Source organism: Pelodiscus sinensis, chromosome 1 (genome assembly GCF_052426305.1).
Source record: "Pelodiscus sinensis isolate ZL-2025 chromosome 1, ASM5242630v1, whole genome shotgun sequence".
In the NCBI taxonomy this organism is placed as follows: domain Eukaryota; kingdom Metazoa; phylum Chordata; order Testudines; family Trionychidae; genus Pelodiscus; species Pelodiscus sinensis.
This window is the reverse complement of record NC_143052.1, coordinates 146,169,206-146,181,205: the sequence shown is the minus strand read 5'-3', so window position 1 is coordinate 146,181,205 and position 12,000 is coordinate 146,169,206. Positions and strand designations below refer to the sequence as shown.

Genomic DNA, 12,000 nt, shown 5'->3' with positions numbered 1-12,000 from the left:
ACATTATCAACCTGCCTTAGAATGGAAGCAGCAGATATTTTATGAAATGTAACAATACAACCTAGTTTTACTGGAAACGCTACTGCAGTTTTATTCTGTAGCTTCCTTCAGTAACACACTCTGAACACTACAGCAAAATAAGCCTTATAAATGATAATCATCACTCCACAAGTGTTTCTGATGGTATTTACATGTGCCTTGACCCAATCCACACAGACAAGGCCAGACCTTTAGCTGTGGTTGGCACTTTGTGTTATAGCACCTGGAGACAGACCAACCCACTATGAGATATTAGCTTGTTAAATATGCCACACTCTAGGGTCTTCAACAGTCCTGAAGGCTAAAGATAATGTCAACTGCTCTGAAGAAGAGGATTGAAAGCACATTTTCTAGTGATCTGGTGTAATGTACATATGTGGACTGGGTATCATTAAAGACATTTACCACTTGTGATACTACAAATCCTATACTGAACTCTCTCCTCTACTTAGAGTAGGGAATACGGTACATCCTGCTTACTTCCCTGTGGAGCCTTTTGCTCTCCTAGGTTTGGAAGAGTGTCGTTTACTTACAGATAGATGTTGTCAAAAGTGCCATCTTTCTCACAGATGTTTAAGACGTGATTCAACATTTTAGTTCCTGCCAAGGAATAAAGAGACACTTAATCACTCCACATATGTGCAACCAAATAAGTTTAATTTTTGCAGTCAGCTCTGTAACTCTTCAATTCCCTGAGCAAGGAAGTGTTCCTTTTAGTGAGTTCATAGGACATATTACTAAGGCAAGTGCTAAAAGCATTGCTATTGTACTTTGAAATTGTAGTTCATTTTTAAACGTTATTTGGGGCTGCTGTGAACATTAAAGTTTATACAGTGTATATAAATGTAACTTAAAATTACATTGCCCAAATCCAAAGGCCTCAGGGAACCTTATATATTTGAGTCACAAGGAGGACTCTGTGCAAAAGATGACATTAAAAAGAAGAGAGAGCTCATGTTAGAAGATCAGCAAAGATACCTGGAACAGAAAAGACTGTCAAATATAATAGTCTCCACTTCTGTAAACCCCTTCATGAAAGATTTCAAACCATCTTACATATTTATGAATTAAGTCCCAACATCTGTTGATGGATTTTCCCCACAGGGGAACTGATGCAGCAAGTTTAAGCAAATGAAATTAAGGTAAATAAGGCAAATTTTAAACCTGTCTTCCCTTCTTTGTTCGCAAAGTCTGATTCTTTATAATTTCTTTTAAGAAAATGCCTTAATGTTTTTCAAACCATCAGAAAAACTTACAGTCTAGCAATCCTTATAAGTAATTGTGTGGTATCACTGACACAGATGAGAAGCAAGCTACAAGGGCCTTAAAGTGAACAAAGAATGTGATTATGTTTAAGTAATAGCATTGACAGTATTATCATTTACATTACCTGAGAAGCAGGTAGTAAATCCTTTTATACACCATGACATAGACAGGAAAATAGCAGCTCTCCTCAAACATGGAGAGTTAAACTTATTATGATGGAAAACTAAGCTACATGGTGAATGAAAGGATTATTGCCCAGTAGGAAGAGCAGGGACTTAAGAGTCAGGAAACCTGGGTTATATTTCTACACGTACCACTGACATAGCACGTGACACTAAGGCAAGTCTTTTCACCACTCTTTGCTTTAGTATTTTTTAATATATTAAATTAAGGGAGAAATCTAATAAACCATTAAGTCCTGGCGTATCAAAGGAAATGAAATTTTGGAATGGTGTTCAGAAGGCTGCCTAGGACTCATGTTTCTCTGATGACACAGATCAAAATGCAGACAGTCTTACCTATTCCTAGCCTTCGGTATGGTGCCAGGCATCCAAGTGTCATGATATAAAGTCTCTTCTGGTTCTGAGAGTGATCCACTCTGCAGCACACTGCACCCACTGCAATATCATTGAAATATGCTGCCAGGGAGTGAAACAGTCACGTTTTTGGTCATTTAGAAATATCAAGTCTTATGACTATCCTAGACTCCATTTCTGTCTTCCTTCACTTCTTCACCTCCTCCCCCATCACCACTTTTTCTATATTATATTGCTACCTAAAAATACAATAAAACTTTAAATCCAATAAGTCATTTGGACATAGGAGCAATTAATTTTCCCCACACTGCTCCAAAAATATTCAGGTAAATATTATGTTTTAGCTGACATTTTCTGGGTGATGTCTGAACTGTGGTGCTCATGTCAAAATATTTGACTAATCAGAAGTCCAGCCTACGGATGTGAGAGATTAGTCGACTACCAGAGAAGCTTAAGCCAGTTCCCCACTCCCCCACCCCCCTCAGAGGCGCAGCAGGGCAAGGGAGGTTGCTCCAGCAGCAGCCTCTGTCTGCGGGGGTCCCAGCAGGAAGTCGGGAACCCCGCCCCCATCAGAGAGGAGCTGCTACCGGCTGGGCAGTCAGCCCCACTTAGTCCCATCTTGTGCTGAGACCAAACCCCACTCTGGCTCAGCAATTTAAAAGGCAAGTAGGAGCCAGGCTGCTCCCCCCATACCTCATACTGCATTTTAAATTGCAGAGCTCCAGCAGGGTTTGATCCCCAACCCAGCACAAGCAGGCACTGAGCCAGGCTGCCTGCCCACTTGGCTCCTGAACTTAGTGGGAGCCGGTCAGGCAGGCAGCCTGGCTCATCCCATGCTCATGCAGGGTCAGGGACCAAACCCAGCTGCGGCCTTGCAATTTAAAATGCAGTAGGAGCTGGGGGCAGCTGCCCGACTCCTACTACCTTTTAAATTGCAGAGATGTAGCGGGGTTTAGTCCCGTGAACAGGGCTGCCTTCCCTGATCGAGTAGTCCATAAAAATTCTATCGCCTACTCGATTACTAAAATAATCTAAATTTAACATCCATAGTCCAGCCAGTGAACACTTGGGGAGGAAGGGTGCATGAGTTTCCATATACATCTTCCTGAGCTTCCCCTGGTAATGGGCAGCACTCCTACACCCAAAGAAGGTCCTCTTTAGCTTATCGGTTCTTGAGGGTAGAGACTATGGTTTCTTGTGAGTCTCATACAACTAAGCATCTTTTCACTGCTTAACCGAACGGGAGAACCTACTGTTACAAATATCAAGAACAGAGGAGGGTAACACTTCCACCCACCCACCCCAAACTACTGACAAAAATGGTACCTAATTTGGCAAGTTCGCCAACTTCCAGCACATCCTTGTAGAACTTGTCATTGTAGCTGACAGGAAAAATGACCTGATTTAACCTCTTCAGCTGCTTAATGTTGTGTGGTGTCACATCTCCCAGCTCGATCCGGCTACTGGAACAAATCAAAACATGCTTAACACCTCTACAAACTCAAAATTTGTAAGTTCATCAAATATTTAAAAATCAGGTATTTTATTTATATGTAGAGGGCTAATTAGCTGAACAACTAATTCAATAGCTACCTGAATCATTGGTGTGAGGTCAACACGCACACACAGCTCCTACTCCCTCTTTTGCGGGTGGCTGCTTTAATACCAAGAAAAAGTCCCAATCAGTACCATAAATTCAGAAGATGCTAACGGTCTTGAAATGTTTATACTCAAAGCTGGCACTCCGCAAAACATTGTGTGTGGGGGGTTACGACAGCATTGGAGAAGAGAGAGCAAAAGGAGAATATGACAAGAGAACCTTAGAATATCCTTAAGAGACAAGTGGCACTAGCTTCCAAAACTTTTCCCTTACTTTCACCACAGATTCATTAAGATTGTCTCTGTGCCAGCTTCATGCTTGTCCCTCTCTTCATCATCTGTCCAATTTAAAGAATAAGCGCCTTTGTCAAGTCCAACCACAAACAAGGTAGCCCTGAGTTTGGGATTATTTTCAACAAAAGTTCTTAGGGGGTAAACTAAGAGAAGGCAAATTACCATATGAAAGGCAAGTCCTCCCTAGACTCTTTCCTAGAGTGTCTTGGAGGCTGCATAAAATATTGCTACTAGTACTTGAGTAAGATCTCTTCTAATATGGTGGTGAGCTACTGCCGGGAGGGAAAGGTCAGAGATTATGGTCAAAGTCACTCTTGTGTTAAATATGACAGGAGCAGTCAGAGTCATAGAGCTGGAAGAGACCTCACGAGGTCATCAAATCTAGCCCCCTATTCAAGGCAGAACCAATCCCAACTAAATCAACCCAGCCAGGGCTTTGTCAAGCCGAGACTTAAAACCTGTAGGGATGGAGATTCCACCACCTCCCTAGGGAACCCATTCCAGTGCTTCACCACCCCCCTAGTGAAATAGTTTTTCCTAATATCCAACCTAGACCTCCCCCACTGTAACTTGAGACTAATGCTCCTTGTTCTGCCAGCCATCACTACTGTGCACAGCCTCTCTCCATCCTCTTTAGAACCCCCCTTCAGGAAGGTGAAGGCTGCTATCAAATACCCCCTCACTGTTCTCGTCTGAAGACTAAACAAACCCAAATCCCTCAGTCTCTCCTCATAGGTCATGTGCTCTAGTCCCCTAATCATTTTGGTTGCCCTCCCCTGGACTCTCTCCAATGCGTACGCATCCTTTCTATAGTGGGGGGCCCAGAACTGCACACAATACACCAGATGTGGCCTCACTAGAGCCGAATAAAGGGGAATAATCACTTCTCTGGAGCTGCTGGCAATGTTCTTCCTAATGCAACCTGATACGCCATTAGCCTTCTTGGCTACAAAGGCACCCTGTTGACTCATATCCAGCTTCTCATCCACTGTAATCCCCGGGTCCTTTTCTGCAGAACTGCTATTTAGCCAGTCGGTCCCCAGCCAGTAATAATGCTTGGAATTCTTCCATCCCAAGTGCAGGACTCTACACTTGTCCTTGTTGAACCTCATCAGATTTCTTGTGGCCCAATCCTCTTATCTGTCTAGCTCCCTGCTCTCCAGCATATCTACCTCTTCCCCTAGTTTAGTGTAATCTGCAAACTTGCTGAGGGTGCAATCCATCCCCTCATTCAGGTCATTAATAAAGATACTGAACAAAACTAGCCCTAGAACCGATTGTTAGGGCACTCCGCTAGAAACCGACCGCCTGGGACTGTAATCTACAGCTTTTGAAAAAGCATCCTGATGAACAATACAAAGGAGAAAGAACATGCCCTTTCATAAACCGAGTACAGATTCTGGGTAGGAACATGAGGCATCCAGGGCAGCAATAAATGGGAACATAAACTGTACATTCCATTCCTGCCAATTTCTCTCCAAGCTATGGAGGGGGTTTAAAATAATGCTACAACAGCTTTAGCAAGGACTATCATGACATAAAAAACAACTGTTACAAGGGGACTTCACTATATAGTAGTGGTGTGAAAGTGTAAATGTGTAGACTAGGGGCCGCAGGCAGGCGGGTTGGAGACAGGCCCGCAACTACATTGGGAGGTGGCTGCTCTGGCATGCTGTAGGTTGCCGAATCCTGACACAGAGGCTTGTGTGCTGCTTAAAGTATCAAACTATGAGCCCGAGATCAGAGAACTCAGCAAGGCAAACCAAGGCCAAAGATCACACACTAAACGGTAAGATGCGCATCTTAATTGATTTATTAATGAAGCTACTGTAAGTAGGACTAGTATTGACTTGAAAAAGTATCACCAGCACACAGACACGTAAATAGAAGTGAGTAAGTTAAATCTTGGCACACCACTTCTGAAAGGTTGCTTACCCCTGGTGTACACGGTTAACTAGTGAGCCTGGGCTCATGGTTACATGCAGCCACCTCCCTGCATCAGAGGCAGCAGCACAGGGAGGCAAATTGGGGCCAATGCTCACAGGTGTAGTAAGATGAGGGCCTGAAGCAAAAGCCCATGTAGCAAAGGCCTGGTTTGAGGCCTGAGGCCTAGCTAACAAAGGACAAAACTTGGCTAATACTACACAAAGCTAAGCTGTGAGCAAGAGGCAGGCTCTGCTCACATAACTTGGCATGATCAGGGATGAGAGTGTAAAACACTAATTGGTAATATGCCCAGGTGTAGAACAGGAATTGGTACTGGGCATAAGTTGAAATCACATTCCAAAAGGATGGTACCACCAGCTCATTAAGCAAGACCTTGGTACCCACACTCCCCCCAGGTTCAGGAAAGGATCTAAAATGATAGCATGATAGATAACGATGATCTAATCAAACCACGAGGTATAGGGCGGATGTGTGGTATCTAAATAGCATCAGAGGATGGTAACTTGACAAAATCTGAGGGTGGCAATCTGATGTGAAACTTGTTTGCACCTGTATATAAAGTGTTGGGGGGGGGGGGGCAACAGTCTTTGATCGGGGAGCAGTGGGGATCTCCCACTGAGTCAGTCCATTGTTACAGGGTACATATGCACAGTGAATCAGTAGAGTCTACTGACAACTATTACTGTACTTCGCTTAACAATAAACCTGGCTGGGTGCCTTCTATCCTTGTCTGGTTTGTGTTCTTTGGGGGCTCTCTTGAAGTCTATGGTGTTAACTAATTGCGCAAGTAAGCAAGGCACACATCATTGAGCACACACTCAAGCAGCCTTCTGGTTAGCACCATCAAGGGAACCATAGACCTGTCTGGACAGCACAGCAGTAAATCCTGGCCTGAAAACATCAGGGAGCCAGCTTTTAAGTTGCCTTCTCCCCCTCCCTCTACGTGTACCCGCTGAATTTTTCCAGCAGTTACACATTTACCTAAATAAATACATTTTAACATCCCAACCATAGATAGGTTGATCTGCACTTGAAAGGGAATCCTCTGAGCTGGCATTCATGCTAAAATTCGACACTCTCCGCAGGGGGCTGAACAAAGACCCCAACTACCTTACCCATTGCAAAGATAGCTTCCCCAATTATCACCTCTAATACCATTAACTCACAGACATCTCCCCTTCCCCACCTCTAATATTAACTCACAGGCATTTACCCACCCCCCCCGCATCCCTCCTGTTCTGAAATGTGATTTGTCCTTTTCATGTGTGTTCATTTTTTTAAAATTGTATCCTTTGGTATATATGGTTGTGACTATTTTCTTCCACTATTTGATCTGAGGAAGTGGGTCTGGCCCACGAAAGCTCATCACCTAATAAACCATCTTGTTAATCTTTAAAGTGCTACATAGTCCTGTATTTTGTTTCAGCTACAGGAGACTAACACGGCTATATTTCTATCACTATTTTACAAATAAATAGACACATGACTGGCAAGGTTCAAGGTAAGTACACACCTCTAGAATTACTTTGTTTTTCTGTGCTTTATCTTTCGAAACAGCTAGAGGTGTTCATGAGGGTTTGGAAGGGAAAAAAAAAGGTATGTGATATATGTACAATCGAGTAAAACCAATTGTACCAATTTCTCTTAAAGAAGACACTAAGCTGTCTTCAATGACAAACCCCAATACGTGGGAGACAGTTTAATTCTGTTTTAGAAGATCAACTTCTTTAAGCACAAAATTTTGTAATCTCATTTAGCTGTATTTAAACAGTTTAGGTACAATATTCATCTTAATTATCAAGTCAACTACCACCAGCAATGAAGCAAAATGCAGGACTATGTAGAACTTTAAAGACTAACAAGATGGTTTATATGTTAGTCTTTAAAGTGCTACATAGTCCTGCATTTTGCTTCAGCTACACCAGACTAACATGGCTACATTTCTATTACTTTTCACCAGCAATGAAGTTAGAAAATAAAAACCTAATCATAGTATTATAATCTGAGAGAGCTACTGCAGACCTGAGGGCCACAAGAATAGAACCCCCAATATGTATTTTCATGCTGTGACGTAGTGGGGGGGAACTTGCTGGTTTCTATGGGTCTGTGGTAACCCCACTGGCTGCCGCCGGTACCACAGCCCAGAAGGACAGGGATGGGTCATTATGCAAAGGGATCTCTCAACAGGTCTGACCAGCTAACCCCCATGGAGAGGAATAAAGGCAGGTGAATGCTGCCCTGGCTGGGGGGGAAGGGCTGGAGGAGAGTGAGTTAGTGTCTGTCTGGGCATGGAGGAAGCAGCCTCAGCAACAGGCTGGGGGGTTTAGAAGCCGAGACCCCTGCCCCATATCAAGGGGGGCTGAGGCATCCTAGGCCTGCCCTGTAACCTGATGACATCTGTGCTGTATACTGGAGAAGCAATAAACCACCTCTATTCTACTGGCTGGCGGAGTCTGTTTGTGCCATTTCGGGGGTGCAGGAGACGGGGGACCCCCCAATGCGCCGTCACACATGCACAGCACAAACACACTTTATAAAGTATGCATTATTTCTGTACAGCTATACTGTAGTATTCACATGGTCTGCAAGGCTGTTATTTCATTCTTAGATTCTAAGACTAACAATGAGTTTGAACAAAGCCATAGTTTGCTCCTAGTTATTTCTGCATTAAGCCCAAAAAGCTTGTCGCTAAACTAGAACATGCCTTATCTTTTTAAAAGCCATGCAGCCTTGATTTAAAGACTCAAGTGACATAGTATTAACTGGATCCCTGGGCAATATGTTCCAATGGTTAATACCCTCACTGTTAAGAGGCATTCCATCTTACTTCCAGTTGGAACTTGCTGACTTCAACTTTCAGCTTTCACTGGATCTTGTCACATCTGTGCCTCCTAGATTAAAGTGCTCTCAAGTATCAGGTAACTCCGCCCTGCATAAGTAAATAATTATAAACTGATCCAGCCCCCTCTTAACCTTGCCTCTAGTAAACTAAATAAATGAACCGTGGTTAGTCTCATTGGAAGGTGTGCTTTCCAGACTATTAATCATTTCTGTAGCTTGTTTCTGAACCCTATCCAGTTTTTCCAGCTTCCCTTTTAGAGTAGGACATCAGCATGCAGTATTCCAGAAATGACCACACAATGCCAAACACAGACCTAATATTAACTTACTTCTGTTCTAGATCTCATTCTAAGATCTCTGAGCACATTAAAATCAGGAATGGTTGAGAACCAAGTGGCCCCGCTGAGTTAGGAAGACCCTCCCACTCCCTGTCTCTTTCAAAATTCTTGACATTCCCTCTGCTTCACCACTTCCTATTTTGCATTAGGCTACTCTGAGCATATCTATAGGTATGTCTACATTGCATTCCTCTTTCGAGAAAGGAATGCAAATGCAGACGAACAAAATTGCAAATGAAGCGCAAAATTTCCTGTGCTTCATTTGCATAATTTCATCCGGGCACTATTTTGAAATACCCTATTTCAAAAAAAGAAATGCAGGCTAGACGCAGTTATTTCTAACGACAACCCTTCTTTCGAAATAACCGCATCTAGACTGCGTTTCTTTTTTCGAAATAACATCCAGACACAATTATGCAAATGAAGCATGGGAAACTCAAATCCATGCTTCATTTGCAATTTCATTCATCTGCATTTGTATTCCTCTCTCAAAAGAGGAATACAGTGTAGACCTACCCTATATGTCAACACCTATGCAACTTCTCTTCCTCCTCCACCCCATTGATGCAGTAATCCCACTGTATCAATGTAAAGCAACAAGACTTGAACCTACGTAACTTACCATGGAGCAAGTAAAAACAAAAAACAGGACTATGTAGCACTTTAAAGACTAACAAGATGGTTTAATAGGTGATGAGCTTTCATGGGCCAGACCCACTTCCTCAGATCAAACAGTGGAAGAAAATTGTCACAACCATATATACCAAAGGATACAATTAAAAAAAAGTGAACACATATGAAAAGGACAAATCAGATTTCAGAACAGAAGGGGGATGGGGGGGAAGGGAGGGAGGTAAATGTCTGTGAGCTAATGATATTAGAGGTGATAATTGGGGAAGATGTCTTTGTAATGGGTAAGATAATTAGCGTCTTTATTCAAATTTGCATGTAAAGTGTCGAATTTAAGCATGAAGCAAGTAGTTATGGTACAGGCCCCTCTTTTCGCTGTTGCAAAAAATCTCTAACAGACAAGCCAGCAGTGCAGGATCTCATCTAAACAGTCAGTCAGTACTCTAAACCCAGTGTGCACGATGCTTCTAAAATCCACAAGCTTGCAGATGGTCCTTTAAAATTCATCAAGCCCAAATCTTGATAGCAGTTGTAACTAGATTTCATCTAAAACAGTCAGTGCCACAAGATGACAAGGTACAATGCCACAGAAAAACGTGGATAGTATTTAACTTCCACAGCAGACTTTGGATACCTCAGAATCACCTGGACTGCATTAGCTGCAAAGAATTGTGGACAAAGAAAAAGATTATTTTTATCTGAGAAAAGATAGGACAGCATAAGTGAGTGGACAAGAGGGATCATTCAGTGCATAGTGGTTGTTTGCTGAAACTCACGATCTGCAGGAGTCAGTCTAGACTCTACATAGTTTTCCCTATTCACATCTAAGGCCTTGTAAAGTTTTCTTAGTCCAAAGGGATCTCAGATAAAGTATATACATCTTCTGTGACAATGGTAATATTATTTGGACATGCTTTTCTCTGGATCACTGACAACATGAGTACAGTGTTGAAGAGGGTTAGTAACAAATGTGTATTCTTTTGTTGTTTGCTAAAAGCTATTCTATTCCAAAATATTAAAACTATTTACTATTTCTATTTAATATATCGTAAGGAGGTTAGCGCTGCATTCCACCCTTCATATAATTTGTTGAAGAATTTATGTTTGTTATGGTACTGAAGGAAACTTTAAAGACAGATTCAGGGTAAGTCCACACCACAAATACTATGACACACTGTAGCATAAATAGGGACTACTGTGACAGAAGGGATTTTTCTGTCACTGGAGTAAATCCAACCCTTTATGAGGCAGTAACTAGGTCAGACTAATTCTTCTGTCAATCTCTGTGCATCTACAGTGGGGGTTATGTCGACCTAATTATTAAGCACAAGGCAAGAAATTTTTCACAGTTCTGAATAATACAGATAGGCTGACCCAAGTTTGAGGTGTAGACAGGTTTAATGTAACAGATGCTGAAACCCAGAAAAAAAAAAAATCAGCGATATGAAATGTCCCCATCTTAATGGACTGTCAACACTAAAACCTATAATACCGTTTCATTAACAATTTTAGCAGAAACATCCACTTAGGGCAGGTCTACACAGCAGGGCTAAACTCAAAATAAACTACGCAACCTGAGCTACGCTAATTGCAAAGCTTAAATTGAAATAGCTTATTTCAAAATAGAGCACTGTTCCCTCAACTTCCCTTACTCCTCATACAGTGAGCGTTATAGTACGAAGCCCGTTATTTCGCATTTATTTCAAAATAACAGTTTTGCTGTGTAGATGTTTGAAATAACACTGCAGTGTAGACATAGCCTTAATGTCCTCATTCCATAATCTCAAACTATTCTGTTGCCAACAATCCCATCTCCAGATTCCAAAATTTCTTGCTCTGACATCACACCTAGGGATATAAAATCCTAGTTAATCAGTTAACCAATTAAATGTTAGGTTAACTGGTTAAAAATTAGGTTAAATGGGATCTGGGCAGGGGATCACTCCAGCCTAGCTGAAGCAGTCCCCAACCCCCAGCAGAGCAGCCCCGTCTGCAGTGGGCTGGTTCCTCTGTGGACAGAGGCTGCTCTGGACAAGAGCTGCCCCTGTCCACAGCAGACCTCTGAAGGGTTGGATCAGCTCCCTGCCCGCAGCAGGCGGGGAGCTGCTCCAGGCCCCACCAGTTAACCTTTCACATCCCTAATCACACACCCCTAATTTCTACCACACAATTGTGTTTTTATACAAAATTCTGTAGCCCATTTAACTTGTATGTAGACAACATAAAATATAATTTAATATCAAATTAAAGCAAAGGTTACTATACTGAATTAGACAGAGATTCTCCACTGATCAAGCCGATACAGAATTTCCATCTTGTAACATCACAATGTGATGAAATTCAAAGGGGCCTCACTATAGTGTCTCATGGAATTTGGGTCCACTGAGCAAAAATACTACACCCTTTATCAAAATTTCACAAAATGATCTTTTAAAAAACATCTCAAACTGCAAAGCTACTTTTTCAATTTACCGTAATTCCCAGAAAAAGTTGACACTGTTTTTGTGTGT

The 12,000-nt window shown here is 42.2% G+C and overlaps 1 protein-coding gene across 2 annotated transcripts in view; it reads right to left on the bottom strand.

Annotated features, from left to right (window-relative positions):
- Positions 1-12,000, bottom strand: part of NAA50 (N-alpha-acetyltransferase 50, NatE catalytic subunit) — a 29,451-nt gene that overhangs the window by 4,618 nt on the left and 12,833 nt on the right. Inside the window, exons 2-4 of one of the 2 annotated variants that reach the window (XM_075904980.2) lie at positions 3,168-3,301; positions 1,824-1,943; positions 573-639 (exon numbers count right to left, since the gene is read on the bottom strand). In XM_075904980.2, the coding sequence (XP_075761095.1) occupies positions 573-639; positions 1,824-1,943; positions 3,168-3,301 (321 nt within the window). Of the gene's footprint in view, positions 1-572; positions 640-1,823; positions 1,944-3,167; positions 3,305-12,000 lie in introns of both variants that reach the window. The other variant, XM_075904990.2, reaches the window with a different exon arrangement.